Source organism: Polyodon spathula, chromosome 4, assembly GCF_017654505.1.
Source record: "Polyodon spathula isolate WHYD16114869_AA chromosome 4, ASM1765450v1, whole genome shotgun sequence".
Lineage (NCBI taxonomy): Eukaryota > Metazoa > Chordata > Actinopteri > Acipenseriformes > Polyodontidae > Polyodon > Polyodon spathula.
The window spans coordinates 35,375,185-35,391,597 of record NC_054537.1 but is presented as its reverse complement, the minus strand read 5'-3'; the positions used below and the strand labels follow the sequence as shown (position 1 = coordinate 35,391,597).

Genomic DNA, 16,413 nt, shown 5'->3' with positions numbered 1-16,413 from the left:
ATTGTGGCAGTGGCGTCGTTATGACTCTGGCAAGGGGTGCAATTTTAGCACTTACTGTGGGGTGAAAAATACTTTGGGGGGGAATCTTGTCGCATTATTGGTTCAATTGTGCCAAAACCAGTAGCAGGTAAATAATGCTCACTTTCAGTCCATGGATACAAACATTCTGTTGAATGTCCGAAATGGTGAATGGCCAGTGTTACAATGTACTATTCTACTATAATGATATGCAAAATCAAGAAAGCTAAACTATGTATCATACATTTCAATACTCTTACCTTTCTGCTTACACGAATAGTCATTTTCCACAACGGTTAACTGTGCTCATGTTGACCAGCCTCGTCATTGGCCGTATTGATTTTCCTCAAGAAAATCGCAGCGTTGTTCTACAACATGCTAGTCTTCCATCCCTCTAGATGGAGTATTTTCCTTTCTTCGTCCTGTCTCTTTCAGAAGGATGTTTCCCAATCCTAGAATTTTGTTGTCTATGATGTAACGATCCGTTTCCCTTTGCCATTACAGGACAACAGCTTGGGGAGGGGGGGGGAGCAAAACTTTTAGCAACTGTAGGACATTAAAAAGTTCCATCCAACAGTACAGTTAGGTTTGAATTTCTTTGTTGGCCCTGAGCTGTCAGATGTGGAAATGATGGATTCGAGGTACAGTGAGATACAGCGGAGAGGCGGAGGCGGTGGTGGTGGGAATAGCGCACAAAGCTGGGGCTCGTTGAGCGGTTCCCCGGCTCTGACCGGCGGGCAGTCTCGCCGAAGGAAGTTGCAGCCACGGCCGGCCGATTACAAATTGCAGGTCATTATCATCGGCTCCCGCGGAGTCGGCAAAACCAGCCTGATGGAGAGGTTCACGGATGATACTTTCTGCGAAGCGTGCAAGTCCACTGTTGGTAAGGACGATTGCATTGATTTACATGGTGTAAAGGGAGATATCGCTCTGTGTGTTTTTAATTGGAAAATGCAATAAAAAAAGTAATACATGTTATTTTGTAAAAAGTATAACGAATGGCCATGATCTATTGTAAAAGAAAAAATATATATATGCTGTGTTATAATATCTTAAGATTTTAATATAGGAACAGTTGTTATCAGTTCTGTGGTTAAAGACGCATTTAATTTATAAAACAATTCACAAAAGTAAATACAAAAATATTCTAAAGCCCTATAAACTAGATGTGGTCATTATCAGGCAACGCTTACTGCTTGTATTACGTATCCATTTAATAATAATTTATAATAAAAATTCTGTTGTACAAAAGGCACCGTAATCATCACATTTGAAAAAAAAGAATCCCCTCTTGTGGCCAAATATACCAGAGATGCACCACTGTCCTAAAATAATTGATCTTCTTTCCAAGACCTGAATATAAACAAGTTTAGGGCAGTCGATGCAATAAGAAACAATGATGCAGGACAACACAAACACATTTTTTGACTTATTTTAATTCAAATGGAATTTAAAATATTCAACAAACCAGCAAAATGCAATGTACTGCAATACAAAATTTATTTACTTTTTGTTTTTAATTGTTGCTGAAATTTACAAAATAAAATAAATGGCATTCCTTCTGAAGGTTTGTCATGGTGTTTTTGCAGGTTTATCATGCTTCTCCCATTTTTTTTTTTTTTTTTTTTTTTTTTACTATGTATTTAGTGTAGTTTTACCACTTTCGTTAATATGCTTTACCTAAGGTGACCACATGGCTCCATGTAAAGTGGGATAGTTTGGGACAGATCAGGCTTTTCAACTCACAACCGAATGCATCCTGGTACGTTTTACCTGTCTAAGGTACCATTCTTTCCTTTAAGACAGGGCTTCTCAGTCCTTTTTACTTGTTTTCAGCTCTTAAAGATTTGCATATTTCATGTTAGCTATAACATTTGATAAGTAACTTGAACTACAACTGTTTAAGAGCTGGAAACAAGTAAAAATGTCTAATTAAGCAAATTCAGTTCAATTAAGGGTCTAGTTAAGTAATTGAGAGCTTGGTTGGAATGAAAACCAGCAGCCACAGGGGGTCCCTGCTTTATTAGAAGCAGGGCTATGATTACCAGAATGCATTGGGTTGTGAGTTGAAAGGCCTGAACTGTCCTGCTGAACACAGAGCCATATGGTCACCATAGTTTTACCATACCACTCTATTTGGCAATGCTTGCCTATGCTTTGTTGTGTCAAGATGTAACACAGCTGTCATATAGTTCCAAGATTTTAATTTTTTTTTTCACCCAGCAGCGTGTAACTGATCTAGTCTGCTAGAAGCCAACCAATCTTTATTGTTAAAGGCACAGTAGCTTCTGCAAGACTGGCAGAAAAGGCTTGGGGAGAACCCTGTATATTCTTCATATAGAAACAGTCTGATACTCGGCATGTATTTTCAGTCAAGTATCTTTGTTCCTTTTATGTACTGAATTCCCAGATGATCATTAAAAATGGAAACAGTTGTCAAACTAAACTACTGATCGACCATTTATTTATATTTTACAGTTACTTGTTCATGATGCGTAGATTATTTTGATACTTGTATTACCTGTATTGTCTGCTTGGTACTGGTGTTTGGAGTAGCTGTTCTCTCAACCTGGGAAGTTCTGCTTTCCTGTGCTACCTGATTTGTACCAATAGCAGAACTGGACCGTGGAGGCTTCTCCAACTTTAGGGATGGTCGATCAATCTGAAGTTTCCTCATGAAGTTTAACAACATCCTAAGCGTTGTATTGATTTCCACTTTCATCTATCACTGGATCAGGTAACCATGTCAAACTTTCTCTTGGTAACTTTGAGGGTTATGCAACAGCTTTAGACAGTACATTTTTTATTCAGGAAATAGTACAGCGTCTCTCTGCAATGCTTCTCTTTCCAGTCATTGTAAGAGTGGACTTTTTTGGTTTGCACTTTTTGAAGCTTTCATAGATCCAGCTCAGGGAACATCTCTCAAAGATGTTGCTCCAGTATGTCAATCTCAGCTTGTTTTGCTGGTTTCATAGCAGAAATAGGTTCATCCTTTAGTTTTATCGCAGAAACCTATTTCTCAACATAGACTGGACAGTCTCTACAGATTCCCTCCACTTCTTTTCAAGATGTGGGTGTTTTGCTGCCATGGTCCTCATATCAGCCATGCTGTTGAATTTCTTCAGCAGCCCTTCAGTGTTTTCGTCAAGTATTTCTCTCTCAGTAGCACAGTTTTGAAGTCTGTAGTTTAACACAGACAGTATACGTTCTGCTGGATTCATGTAGCTTTGCCCAGGTGCACAGCGGACAACAGTCATCATGTCAAGATCAAATTCTTTGAAAAGACAGATGTTTGCACACTTAAGAACAGAAGAAAGCGAGAGGAGGCTATCTGGCCCATCTTGCTCGTTTGGTTGTTAGTAGCTTATTGATCCCAGAATCTCGAGCAGCTTCTTGAAGAGTCTGTGGGTGTCGTCTTCAACAACATTACTGGGGAGTTGGTTCCAGACTCCCACAAATCTCTGTGTAAAAAAGTGTCTCCTATTTTCTGTTCTGAATGCCCCTTTATCTAATCTCCATTTGTGGCCCCTGGTCCTTGTTTCTTTTTTCAGGTCGAAAAAGTCATTGTCAATACCTTTTAGAATTGTGAATGCTTGAATCAGATTGCTGCGTAGTCTTCTTGGTTCAAGACTGAATAGATTCAATTCTTTTAGCCTGCCTGCATATGACATGCCTTTTTAGTCAGGAATAATTCTGGTTGCTGTTATTTGCACTCTTTCTAGGACAGCCTTTATGTAGCAAGGTAACCAGAAATGAACACGATATTCTAGATGAGGTCTTACTAATGCATTGTAAAGTTTTAACATTACTTCCCTTGATTTAAATTCAACACTTTTCACTATATATCCGAGCATCTCGTTGGCCTTTTTTATAGCTTCCCCCACATTGTCTAGATTAGGGGTGCAACTATCCCCTAAATTGCTTAATTGGACCAATTAAGCTTCTAAAGTGCTTGATTGGTCCAATTAAGTAATTTAGGGGACAGTTGGAGCAAAAGCCAGGAAGATATCTGCCCTCCAGGACCAGTATTGGGTACCCCTGGTCTAGATGAAGACATTTCTGAGTCAACATAAACTCCTAGATCTTTCTCATATATTCCTTCTTCAATTTCATTATCTCCCATCATGTATTTGTAATGCTACTGCAACGGTATTTGCAACTCCTGTTTTTGTGTTGTCTGCAAATTTAACAAGTTTGCTTACTATGTCAGAATGTAAGTCATTAATGTAGATTAGGACGAGTAGAGGACCTAATACTGATTCCTGTGGTACTCCACTGGTTACCTTGCTCCATTTTGAGGTTTCTTCTGTAATCGGTACTTTTTTGTTTCTACATGTTAACCACTTCCTAATCCATGTGCATGCATTTCCTTGAATCCCTGCTGCATTCACTTTGAGATTCAACAGGTTCTCAATCTTAATAGATTCTAAATGGTTTCTTTGGTCAGTTATCCGATCTGTATATTTCCATACTGCCGTTGTCAACTCTTCGCTCTGTTTAATGATCTTCTTCAGAATTGCTGCATGATGAAATGGGGAGGCTGCCTGGAACACAGAATCATTCACCACTAATCTTGCCATTTACAAATGATTTCTCGGCTGAATCGGGAATACTGCACTGCACCATTACACTTGGTGTAAGGAAAGCTGAAGTCATGTCATTGTCCAAAGCAACCAGTTCAGTTGACACTGGGGCAATGCTGTGTTTTCCAATAACTCCAGCTGAAACTGGCTTTCCAGGCTCACCTACTGGAAATTTGGTTTTATCATCACAACAGGAGAGAGCAACATCTTCTCTCATTTCAACTGCTTTGTTCTTCAAATATGTAAGTAATCCAGCGCAGTTGTGGTCATCAGGATATTGTACTCTCAGCTGCCTCGTCTATTTTGTTCTGCACAGGGATACGTGAAGTGAAATGAAGTGCTGTCCTTGTGTAAGGATTGTTCAGAGCAAACTGTAGCGTAACAAGGCTTTTAGAAGGTATTAGTGTGCACTCTGGACATTTTTCAGCAGACTGCTTGATCATCTCTGACAAAGAAATCCACTGAGATAGATGCAGTAACATGGTGGTGATTATTTGCTGCAGTAACATCTTCTACAAGAGCAAGCAGCTTCTCAAAAACTATACCATATCTATTGCTTGGATATCCTGGATTCATATGCCTCATATCTGCTATGAGACCCTGCTCACCCAGGAAAATGAGGCACAGTCTCTGCTCTATCTCAGGATGACTAGCTGTTAATGAATCAAGGATCAGCTCTGAATATGTAAAATCTACAACAGTAGGCTGAATGCTAGCTATGTTACTTAATTTCTGTTGCATTCAATGCATTTTTTCGACCATTCTTGCTGCTTTTGTGAGCATTTTAGGCTTTGTCAATTGCGCGGGACTTGTGCGATGCAGACTGTTAAAACTGAACCCACTGGACAAAATCAGATCAGGTTTATTGCCATTGATAGCAAAATCTCTATTGTTTTCAAAGCAAGTTTCAATGTGTTTGGTTTTATCAAGTACTACTGGGTTGTAGACACCAGCAGCTTTGATATCATTGTCAAGAAATATTTCCTTTCCAGTGGGAAAGGTGTGCTTTTTGTGTTCAGCTGTGGCATGGTGATCTACAGTGTGGGCAGGGTAGCCTTGGCTTCTGTTGCAACATTCCTTTTCAGCTTGCTCTTCCAGATGGATCATGTATGCTGAGAGACAATCAACAACATTCTGAATCTCTTTTGCAGCTGCTTTCCAAGATGGTGAGCTGTTCATGTATGGTTTCGTCAGCAGACTGTATATTGCCTGGGCATGTGAATGTAAATCTTTACTTGACCGTGGTTGACGTTTCAGTTTTTTTCTTTTAATGTCATTGTAGCCAGTGTAATGATTAAATGGGAAAGGAACAGGAAATACAGCCTTTATTATTAATGCTGCGTCATTTATTGTAGTCTGCTGATTAGTGATGTACCACAAGGCATTGCACAACACCTGAAATAACACAAATACAGTCAGCACTCGGATATCCGTTACCAAATCAGGGCTCAAATTTGCGAGCTCTTGGTAGCCAGCGGCGACCAGAATTAGTCTCTGCAATCATTTTTTTAATATGTATTCACCATCGGTGACTGGGAGTGGGCAGATCAGGTACGAAATAGAACCTGGTTTCGCTGATGGTTTTTTTTTTTTTTTTTTTCTCCCTCCCTGATTTGATGAAACACTACTTTTATTGTTAACGAATACAAACGTTTACCTCAATATTCCATGCGTGGTTTGGTAGCCAGTTGTTCAGTATCCCAGCGGCGGTGTAAATAATGCCCTGTCTGTGGCTGTCCAGCTTCGGCACCACACCCTGAGAGGGTTGGCTAGTGATTAGTAGGTTAGCGCTGCCCCCCTTGGGTTGTTTTTTTTTTTTTTTTTTTTGGGGGGGGGGTACGTACCTGTTATCTAGGAACTTTGGTGATTTCGTGTGGTTTCACGGACCCTGATTCACTAATCTTGCACTACCTGATGTTAATGTAGGCAAGCTAGTACGTATTAATAAAAAAGGCATTGAGTAAATTAATGCATAATGCTCTTATTACTAAATTAATCTTCACACTACTAACATGTTACAATATTGCGCTTATTTTTTTTAAGTATAGGTTATGATTGTGTATTATACGATTAAGTATAACTGTTTACCATGAGTAAGAAATCCATAGATTAGGGCCTAATTAATTTATTTCAATTGATTGATTTCCTTATATGAACTGTAACTCAGTAAAATCTTTGAAATTGTTGCATGTTGCGTTTATATTTTTGTTCAGTGTATTTCTTTAGCCCAACTGACATTTATTTCAAGATCGACATTTTCAAAGGTTATGTTTCCTTTGCCGTTGAGCATAATCTTAGGGAGTCGCACCAATTATCTCTTGGGTTTCCTAACATGTCTTACTCTGCATTACTGTTTTCTTTTATATGTGACTGCCTGATTTGAAACTCAGTTAAAGTATAAAAACAAAACTGATCTTTTGTAGTCAGTTTTCATTCAGTGCATACCCTCACTGCTCAAAATTCACGGAGCAACACTTCTGTTTATTAATAATAATAATAATATTTATTTTTATATAGTACCTTTCATAGTGGACCACCATCACAAAGTGCTTTACAAGATACGAGACTAGGGTGTGTGAACTATGCATCAGCTGCAGAGTCACTTACAACAACGTCTCACCTGAAAGACGGAGCACAAGGAGGTTAAGTGACTTGCTCTGGGTCACACAATGAGTTATCTGGGATTTGAACTGGGTACCTCCTTGTTACAAGCCCGTATCTTTAATCGCTTGACCACACAGCCTCCAAAAGCTGACAGTATTGACAACAGTGTACTCTTGGGTTCCACTGAATATTCTAAATGGCTCAAGTTGCTCTAGGAAAAAATGGTTTCATTCAAGTTAGAGTTTGGCAACATAGAGAACCTCTTCTATTCCAGCGCTCTTATCTGTAATGACAGATATGTATAATACTGTTAAGAATTCATGGTGATTACAGCTTAAGTGTTGCATTGTACTAAACCAGACCCTTGCAGTAACAAAAGTGGATGAAGTTAGTCCTGTGAAGTTAGACTACGCTTGCACCCTATATTTGCTGTAAATACTTATTCTTTATGACCCTTGTGCCGGCATTGCATCAGCCAAGGTATAATATCGAATCATAATGTATTTTGTGATAAGGGTTTTAAATTTCTAATACAACCTTGCAGCCCTTCTAAAAATGATCATTTTCCACCCTAATTGTACTTTCATAACACACAAATGGACTAAAAATATTGAAAATACAAATACCAAACAGCATTTATCATGAACAAGTATGCAGAGCACAATGGGGTTGCACAAATAGTCCTACAAATAGTCCTGCAAATAAACATCAAGTTTACCGAGTGATTGAGCCTAAGCGGCACGACCTGCTCAGTCAGGCACGGGGGACCTTAAGGAATTCTGACCCATGGAGCCTGCAGCTCTGGGTCAGGCCCCTGAACAGCTGCATTTGATTTGTCTGGGGCTATCTAATAGGGTCATTGACCCTGCAGAATGCCAGAGTACCGTCAACACGTTCCCAGCATGGGTACAAGTGGGGTGTTTTTCAGAGGTGTCTGCCTCGTGGGTTTGACCCCTCGACCTGTTCCATGGCAGTTTATACTGCAATTTTTGCAGGACCTTTTTGACAAGGGGAAATCCCCCTCCATGTTAAGGTCTATTCTTGCAGCTGTTTCAGCTTGCCATGCTAAAATTGACCGTCTCCCCAGGAGCTCACTTCCTGACAGGACAATTTCTGAAAGGGGCTCAGTAACTTCAGCCGCCTATGAAGGACATTGTTCCTTGCTGGAGGCTAAACTTGGTGCGTAGTGCACTCACAAAGCCTCTGTTTGAGCCCGTGCATTCAGCTGAGCTGAAATATATCGATCACAGAAAGCATTCTCACTTGCGAAAGCTTGCTTAATTTTTACAGCGGCCAGGACAAGGTTTACACTCCATAACAATCCTGCCTTTTTGTTGAGGACTATCTCGGCATTCCATGTCAACCAGTCTGTAAAATTGGATGCTTCCTTCCAGTCTGACAGGGAGCGATGGATCCATACACTCCGCCCAGTGCCGGCCCTGGCATACTACATTGACAGGATGAAAAGTTGGAGGCAGTTTGAACAATTTTTTGCTTGCAGTGGTGCTAAATCCCATGGTCAAGCCCTGTCTAAGCAGAGGCTGTCCAAATGGATAGCAGACACCTTGCAGAACTTCCTACGAGCTAGACAATTTGCCCCCTCCAGAAAAGGTCACTGCCCATTCCTCCAGGGGCATGGCAACTTCGTGGGGTTTATTCCAGGGTGCATCTGTTTGCAATGCAGCGGTATGGGCTACTCCCCATATCTTTACTAGGTTCTACAGGGTTAATGTTGTGAATCCTCAAAATTCTGGTTTTGTAACTAGAGTGTTAAGGGCAGCTTCTCAGTCAACCCTTACAACACAGGCACAGAAGTGAGTTTCTCCCTCAATGTTTTAGCCCTAGCTACTTGTTACTGGGGTTCCGTATGGTAATGTACAAGGCAGCCTTTTGGCTTTGGTACACTTATCCATACGGCAACGGTTGCATGTCATACTTGAAAGGGAACGTTAGGTTACTATCAAAACCCAGGTTCCATGAAATAGAAATGCACATTTGAGACCTACATAGTGAATGGAAATCTCAACAGTTAAGATTTACTGTAACGGTGTTATTGATTTGGCTGGGTTTTTATTTGCAGATAGTCACAAAGATAACAATAAAACATGTCTTCTGCCTTAGAGTTAGTTATCAATCACTGATGACAAGGCTGCTTCATTTTCCTTTTTAATGATATTTCTTGGTTATTGGGTTTTTCATTTGAGTTTGTCGTTCACGTTTTGTATTTCTGATTTGATTTCACCTTTTCATTGCTTTCCTCTTAACCCTTTTTCTATTTTTCTTTCCCTCTGTCTCATTTTGTAGGGGTTGATTTTAAAATCAAAACTGTAGAGCTAAGAGAAAAGAAAATCAGATTACAGATCTGGTAAGTAAGAGCTATCCAGCGCTATTGACAGAATTCCTGCCTTAAAAACAATGCAGCATTTCTCTTGCACATCTATCAACAGTGAGCTGTTTAATTCTTGTTTCAAGAATGTTCAATGATTCAGGTAAAAGAGCATATTTTTAACATTTATGCCTCCTGGGGACATCTAAAGTACTATAGTGCAGGTCAGATAAATGCAGTAATAAAAGAAACCTGATTTTTGAGCCAGTGATTAGACTCTAAATCGAATAAGCAAAAAAAAAAAAAAAACTAAAACTTAAACATGCTGCCTTAGTTTCAAAGTTTCAGTAATTTGAAAAATAACCCTTTTCATGCATAATAAAATAAAATGTTCTCATCGGGATTGCCTGACAAAAGAGGTGCAAATACATTGAACATACATGGGTAACCATAACAAGGAGGGTTACAGTAGCAGAAACTCACAACTTCCTTTGTGTAGTCCCATGCGGGCAACATGTCGGTCTTGAGGGGTTTTGAAATAAATTAAAATTAACTGATCAGACTTCACAGCTTTATGGACTCACTCCTGTTGCTGTGCATTTTAAATAAATGTTTTACTTTAAACATGAAAATACTCTGCTTACCTTTAGAAAAAAGCACCCATATTTATATACCCTGTTGAAATGCCGAAATTGTGTGTTTGAAATTAACTGGTGATATAAACGTACTCTACTGTCCAATATTACGATGGGAATATAGGCCATACAGTAAAGCTAATAAATTACTACGCGCATTTATTAAATCTTACTTTTAATTAAGTGCAGGGATGAACACAGGATTTTCATGTTCGGATATTCGCTCGTAATGTAAATATTCGGATATTCGTTCGTTTTTCAACGCAGGCAGAGATAGCATAGCAGCAGGGGCAGGGGGGTACTGCCACGCAATTTCTGGTGAGACAGTAAATAAGCACAAGGTATTTTTGTAGGGAATACAAACATCTCATTTTTGTATCCAAATGCATGTCAAAAAATAGTGGTTTGGATATTTATCCCAGCACTAGTTTTTTAATGCAGTGTTTTAAACTGCTTATCACATAGGACTCCAGGCATCAAAGTATCATGTTACATCAAATGCATCTCAAGCATTCAGTAGCTCAGCCCATCATAATTTCTGCAAAGTTCTAAGAGATGGACTCCAGTTCCTTTTATATACTATGGTTCATGTAATTGTGCAACTCCCAGGTTTATCGCTACCGTCACAATCACCTAAAGTTAATAAAGGTGTTCAAACCCACTGTAAATGTTATATTCTGTATATTTTTATATATGTGCTAATCATGTCATCTTTAAATACATTGTTTGATGGATTAGTCCTAAAGACCTTAAGATTAAGTAGCTCACTTGGCATGTAAGTGAACGACTAAAGCAATTTCTGTGCTTGACCTGACTGTGTGTGCTTGGTATTGAAATGCACTGAGTGAATCTGGATTACTAACTCCCCTTTGGCAGGTCTCCAGCTCTGCATGTTCCACCCTGTGTGTTGTGTCGCTGTCACCTGATTGAAGTGCTGCATCATCCTTGGCTTGAGCAGTAACCTAACACTAGATGTCCATGTAACACTAGATGTCCATGTGTCGTCTTCATTCATCGTGTATTACTTTGGGGGGGAAAAGTTAATAACAGCACAGTGGACTCGGCATTTTCTATCAAAAGGGCTTCAGGATGCTGACAAAGGTAATACAGTAATGCTACTGCTTTAGTATTTAGATACAGTAAAACATGACAACATATTCATCAACATAGAAATTACATTCTAATGACATAGGCACAGATTTTTTTGTTTGTTTTACAGGATAAATAAAAATGTGATATTCTTTTATATAGTTCTACAGAGTTCAAAAATACTCTGCTCTAATACAAACTTGGATGAAGACTCCTGTGACTTTTAGGTATGGTGCCCTCCTCTGGAGAGAGGTAGGAATCGGGGAGATCCAGTAGCAGAAACCAGGGAGGGGGAGACTAATCTAATTGTAAAGATGTGTTTTACAAGTGTTTGCGTATACTGCAAATAGTAGCTTTTAAAATAATGTGGTAAAGATCCATAAAGAGTGGTAGCATTCATGTCACTCCATCAAGAATGTTTCTTTTGCTTGCGTTCTATTAACTCATGTGTGACACTGCAAATGTTTGTTTCTAAGTGTTTGTAGCACGTCCACATCAAAATCCTAACCCTACGTTCTTGGATGCAAAACATGTGCTATAGTTCAGAATGAAGGGGTGTTTTGGCAGTGGCCTGCTTACAGTCCCGTGTGCTGTTTCCATTCAGGGATACAGCAGGGCAGGAAAGATTCAACAGCATTACTTCTGCTTACTACAGAGGAGCCAAGGGGATTGTAGTAGTGTACGACATTACAAAGCAGGAGACATTTGACGACTTGCCAAAGTGGATGAAAATGATTGACAAGGTACAGAGAGAGCGACCAGTGTGTCTCTGTTTTATATATAAAAAAAAAAACCTGTAAAAACCTTTTTTTATCCAAGGTGACTTACAGAGTGACAATAGCATTAATTGTATAATCACTGAAGGGAAAATTAGTGCATGTCACTTGTTTAAAAAAAAATAAGAATTCAAGTAACTTAAATAACCTATATACTCGTTGTCTTAAAGTCCACCTGTACTACTTGCATTTATACATAAAACAATACATCAGTTGGCTGGTTTCGGACACTTAGTCGAAAATTCATTCACATTTTTTGCATCTTTTTTATACGTTTTTCTTCAGTGGAGCGTTATCAGTAGCAGACCACATTTGTTTTTTTTGACGCTAATGCACATTTTTAGATCAGCAATTTGCTGCACTTAACATGTCACCTCATATGTCTTATTTCGCTCCAACAGTATGCTTCAGAGGATGCGGAACTTTTACTAGTTGGAAACAAGTTAGACTGTGAAGCTGACAGAATAATCACCCGACAGCAAGGCGAAAGGGTAGGCAGTTTGACCCCCTAAATCTTCTGAAGCTGAATTACTGCATTAGCAAACAGAAGACCCCGTGTGTTTTGTGATTTTGTGTGTAGATGATAGCTGGATAAACTGTAATATCATGGGTTGTTGTTATATACACCTCCCTTCTGTTATATAATGAGTATACTTAAGATTTATATTTGTCTTCTTTCAGTTTGCCCAGAGGATATCCTGTATGCGATTCTGTGAAGCGAGCGCGAAGGATAATTATAATGTTGATGAGATATTTTTAAAACTCGTTGATGACATTCTGAACAAGGTTTGTAAACCATTTCATTGTTGTGCTTTTGTTAGTTACCTCTTTGAAATGTCGAGCGCGATTACCCTGTAGCTTATTAGTTATTATGTATCTGTCCCAATTTTACTGTTGTTGATTGCTTTTGCCTAAATGTGCCTTGAAGTGATGCGACCTCTCATCTGAGTGCAATTTTACACTTGGATTTCAGAAGAACTTCGGGTTTATCGGTTGGAGGCATGCTGCAAAGAATGAATCAGCTAGCTGTCAAACTAAATGCTACAGAAAGATTAAAGTAGTTGTTAATCTACTGGGCTGACTTCATTTCCAGTTATATAATTATCCCAGATTTGTGTTAGTAAATATAATGCTTGATACAAATTAGATTTAACCAAGCCCCTGCTGGTACTGTATATGCTTAACTTGAAAGAAAGTTGCATAGTACTGATGGAGGTGGATATTTGCTTGCTTACTGTGTCAAAGAAGAAAAAAGGTAGTGTTTTGTGTTTACTAAACTGTACTGAAATCATCACATACTGTCCGCTGTATACTGAACTGAGATCAGCCGAACTCATCAACGTAAATTCACTTTCCTACAGTAGTTCTATATGCTGTTGTCTCAGACCCAAAGTTTGATGACTTTGTGATCTGTGATGTTTTGTTGTTGCAGTTGCCTCTAGAACTTCCCAGGAAGGAGCTGTCCAACAGCATCCTGTCTCTTCAGCCAGAGCCCGAGATCCCCCCTGAGCTGCCTCCTGCCCGGCCCAACCTGCGCTGCTGCTGAGTGCTCTGTCCTCAAAAAAAAAAAAAAAAAAAAAACAGCATTGTGAACCATTCCTTCCAGGCACATCCAGACAAATGTCACTGTGGAGGAGGGTGCTAAAGCTTGCTGCCATTGTGAGAGATCAACCCTTTTTACTTGTGACTGGAATTGCACAACAAGGCATTTCACATGAACATGCTAACAATAGACAAATTCTCTCTCTCTCTCTCTCTCTCTCTCTCTCTCTCTCTCTCTCTCTCTCTCTCTCTCTCTCTCTCTTGCAAGTGCATTTGAAAATATGCTGCACCTTCATGCTTGTAAGTCTATCAGAATTAATGACAACTGAGATGACTGATTGACAACCAAGTTTGCTGCATTCAGGGAAGGGAGCTGTTTTACATATTTCTCTGGCTTCTTTATGTAGTTTTGTAAGTCGTTGTAATAGCCATTAGTTTACCTCCTCCCACGCACCTGCGTTTTTGACTGAAGCTGGTACGAATGGTTCATTTATCCATTTTGTACTACAATCAGTTGGTTGTAGTATGTAAGAAGGATACAAGGATAAACATCAATAAAAATGCTACACATTAACTTGTAATATGATTTGTGCACCATATATCATTAGACAGTATCTTGAGTCAGGATGTGTAAATTGTCCTGTAAAATTTAACTTTTTTTTGTTGTTTTGCTTTTTCAAATGTAACATTAAGCCTGTTTCAGTTACAACTGTAGCGCAGATGAGAAGAGAACAGACAGGCTAAATATTAAGGGATACTGAAGTATTATGACATTGTAAAAAGGACGTACATTGACTTCAGCACACTTAGTTTAGCCCCAACACAAGCATTATTATTGAAATACGGTTATGAAATTATAAAATGAAACTGCACTCTCTGTTTTGGAGGATTGTACTGAAATACCTAAAGGCTGTGTTTAGCAGGTGATGTCACTGCAGTGTGAGATGCTTTGTTTATGGCTGATCCCTACAGTTTGTATGGCCAGAACAAGCAAATCAGGCTACTGTTCTACAAAGGGGTGACGATTTTCAGTCAGTGAAGCACACAGTTCCATTGTAGGACCTGCCAGTAAGAGAAATACAATGTCTTCTTCAGGTAATTGATGCACACTTTGCTGAATGGCAGAGATTCATTAGACACTTCCTGTAGTTTGCATGCGACGTTGCTCCTGGTTACCACAGTCTGCAGCAAGCTGGCAGCTACTCTTGGCTTTGCTAGACTAATTTACAGGACTTCAGCATGTTTTGTTGTTCATCTAAGGTTATATAACTTGTAGTGTTTAGGTAAGATATGAAGATTGCCACTCTTGGCTTATTTTATCATGTAAACAGTATTTCAGCTATATTTAATAAACATTGGTATTTGGCAGCATTGAGGATTAATCTCCAATTATATTGACTGGTCTAACATAGGATTATTTAAAGAGAATGTGTGTTCTGTATGTAAACATACACAAACAAACAAAATACATATAGGTCTTTTAAGACATCAGCCCAGTTTGTAAAGCATGGATTGGTTTGCCCAAAATTTATAGTGTAGGAAATAGGAATGCCCACAGCAAACCGGGGCATGTTTATTTTCTCATACTTTTAGATGCAGTATAATCATACATTCTTCTTTAATTATTTGTCAAAATAAAGATTCTGAATGTTCATCTCTCTTTTTGTATGACTTTATTGGTGTCATATTGCAGGGAAAAAAAATATTGTGGTATTCATAAACTAATGTCAAATAAAGTTTTATATTTATTTCTCAATAGAGTACATACTGTTTGTTTATTATTTTATTAATTTTTACAATAATCTAGCAGAAATTGATGTTGATGCTAAATCTTCACCTGCTGCAGCAAGTCGTGTTTGAATAAAAGCTTGTACATTTATCTGACACAACAAACTATACTACACAGTTACTTTAAAGACAATGATGCAGTGAGACATATGGGCCAGCAGGTGTCACTGGTTGTTTTTCTCAAAAACATTTCCTGCCTTACAATGGATCTTGCCTGACAGAGCTAATGAGAAATATGATGTCTCTGAATATCAAAGCTTTTCTGACCGTCCTGGCGGGGTTTTAACTGTCCGACTGCTTTTCGTGTTTTAGAGCAAAAATTTGTTTTAAAAATGGACAGGAAGGTTGGGAACCCCAATTCCGGCAGTATGGGCAATGTTATGCAGATAAAGTCGGCGTTTAATTAACATACCCCGGAGCAAAAGTATTTTCCATCTAAAACGGTTCCGCCTGTTTCACAGAGCCCTAATGGAGATGGGAACCTATTTCAAACAGGCTCCGTCTAAAATAAAAAAGGCTCTGATGGAGCCCAATGTGTTGCTAAAGGTTGCTGCGATTTTAGAGGTTGAAATAGATAGTAATTACCCCGCTGGAAGAATCGCAGTGACGTCGGAAGGTATACTCCGCAGGTGTATTGTCAAAAAGGGCCACCACCTGTTTGGACCTTACAGAACAGCAAGTGCTACGAAGATATTGAATTTATGTGCTGAAGTTAAAGAAGATTAAGAGACAAGCACCCTGAGGGTTCATCCATTTCCAGTCTCACGCACAGCCTCGTCATTCTTTGCCAATGTTGTTTATGATGTCCTATTATACACTCGAGTACTATTAAGTTACATAAATTGCAACCCGGTATGGAGGGTATTTTATGCCAAAATGAAAAATAAATAAATACATGAATAAATGAAAACATAAATTTAATAAATAAACAAATATAAAAATACATAACTAAATGTGTATTTAAAACTACTGCACACACACACCCCACATTTCACCCCTCCCAAAATTACAGAAACTGCTGGTAACTGGATAAAAGTTTCACGAAGCATTTG

The 16,413-nt window shown here is 38.9% G+C and overlaps 1 protein-coding gene across 2 annotated transcripts; it reads left to right on the top strand.

Annotated features, from left to right (window-relative positions):
* The first annotated feature begins 506 nt into the window (after window positions 1-506).
* Window positions 507-15,326, top strand: LOC121314476 (ras-related protein Rab-12). Of its 2 annotated transcripts, XM_041247792.1 has the most exons (6): window positions 507-901; window positions 9,510-9,570; window positions 11,860-11,998; window positions 12,433-12,522; window positions 12,713-12,817; window positions 13,464-15,326. In XM_041247792.1, the coding sequence occupies exons 1-6, from the start codon at window positions 646-648 to the stop codon at window positions 13,575-13,577; spliced, it is 765 nt and encodes a 254-aa protein (XP_041103726.1). In that variant the 5' UTR covers window positions 507-645; the 3' UTR covers window positions 13,578-15,326. The 2 variants fall into 2 exon arrangements, with proteins under 2 accessions (XP_041103726.1, XP_041103727.1); XM_041247793.1 differs by lacking the exon at window positions 12,433-12,522.
* The last annotated feature ends 1,087 nt before the right edge of the window (window positions 15,327-16,413 follow it).

Bases quoted from the DNA above. Each gene is read 5' to 3' on its own strand.
- LOC121314476 (XM_041247792.1), top strand. From the start codon at position 646: ATGATGGATTCGAGGTACAGTGAGATACAGCGGAGAGGCGGAGGCGGT. The intron at 12,523-12,712 runs GTAGGCAGTTTG...GTCTTCTTTCAG, and splicing joins CCCGACAGCAAGGCGAAAGG to TTTGCCCAGAGGATATCCTG. The intron at 12,818-13,463 runs GTTTGTAAACCA...TTGTTGTTGCAG, and splicing joins TTGATGACATTCTGAACAAG to TTGCCTCTAGAACTTCCCAG.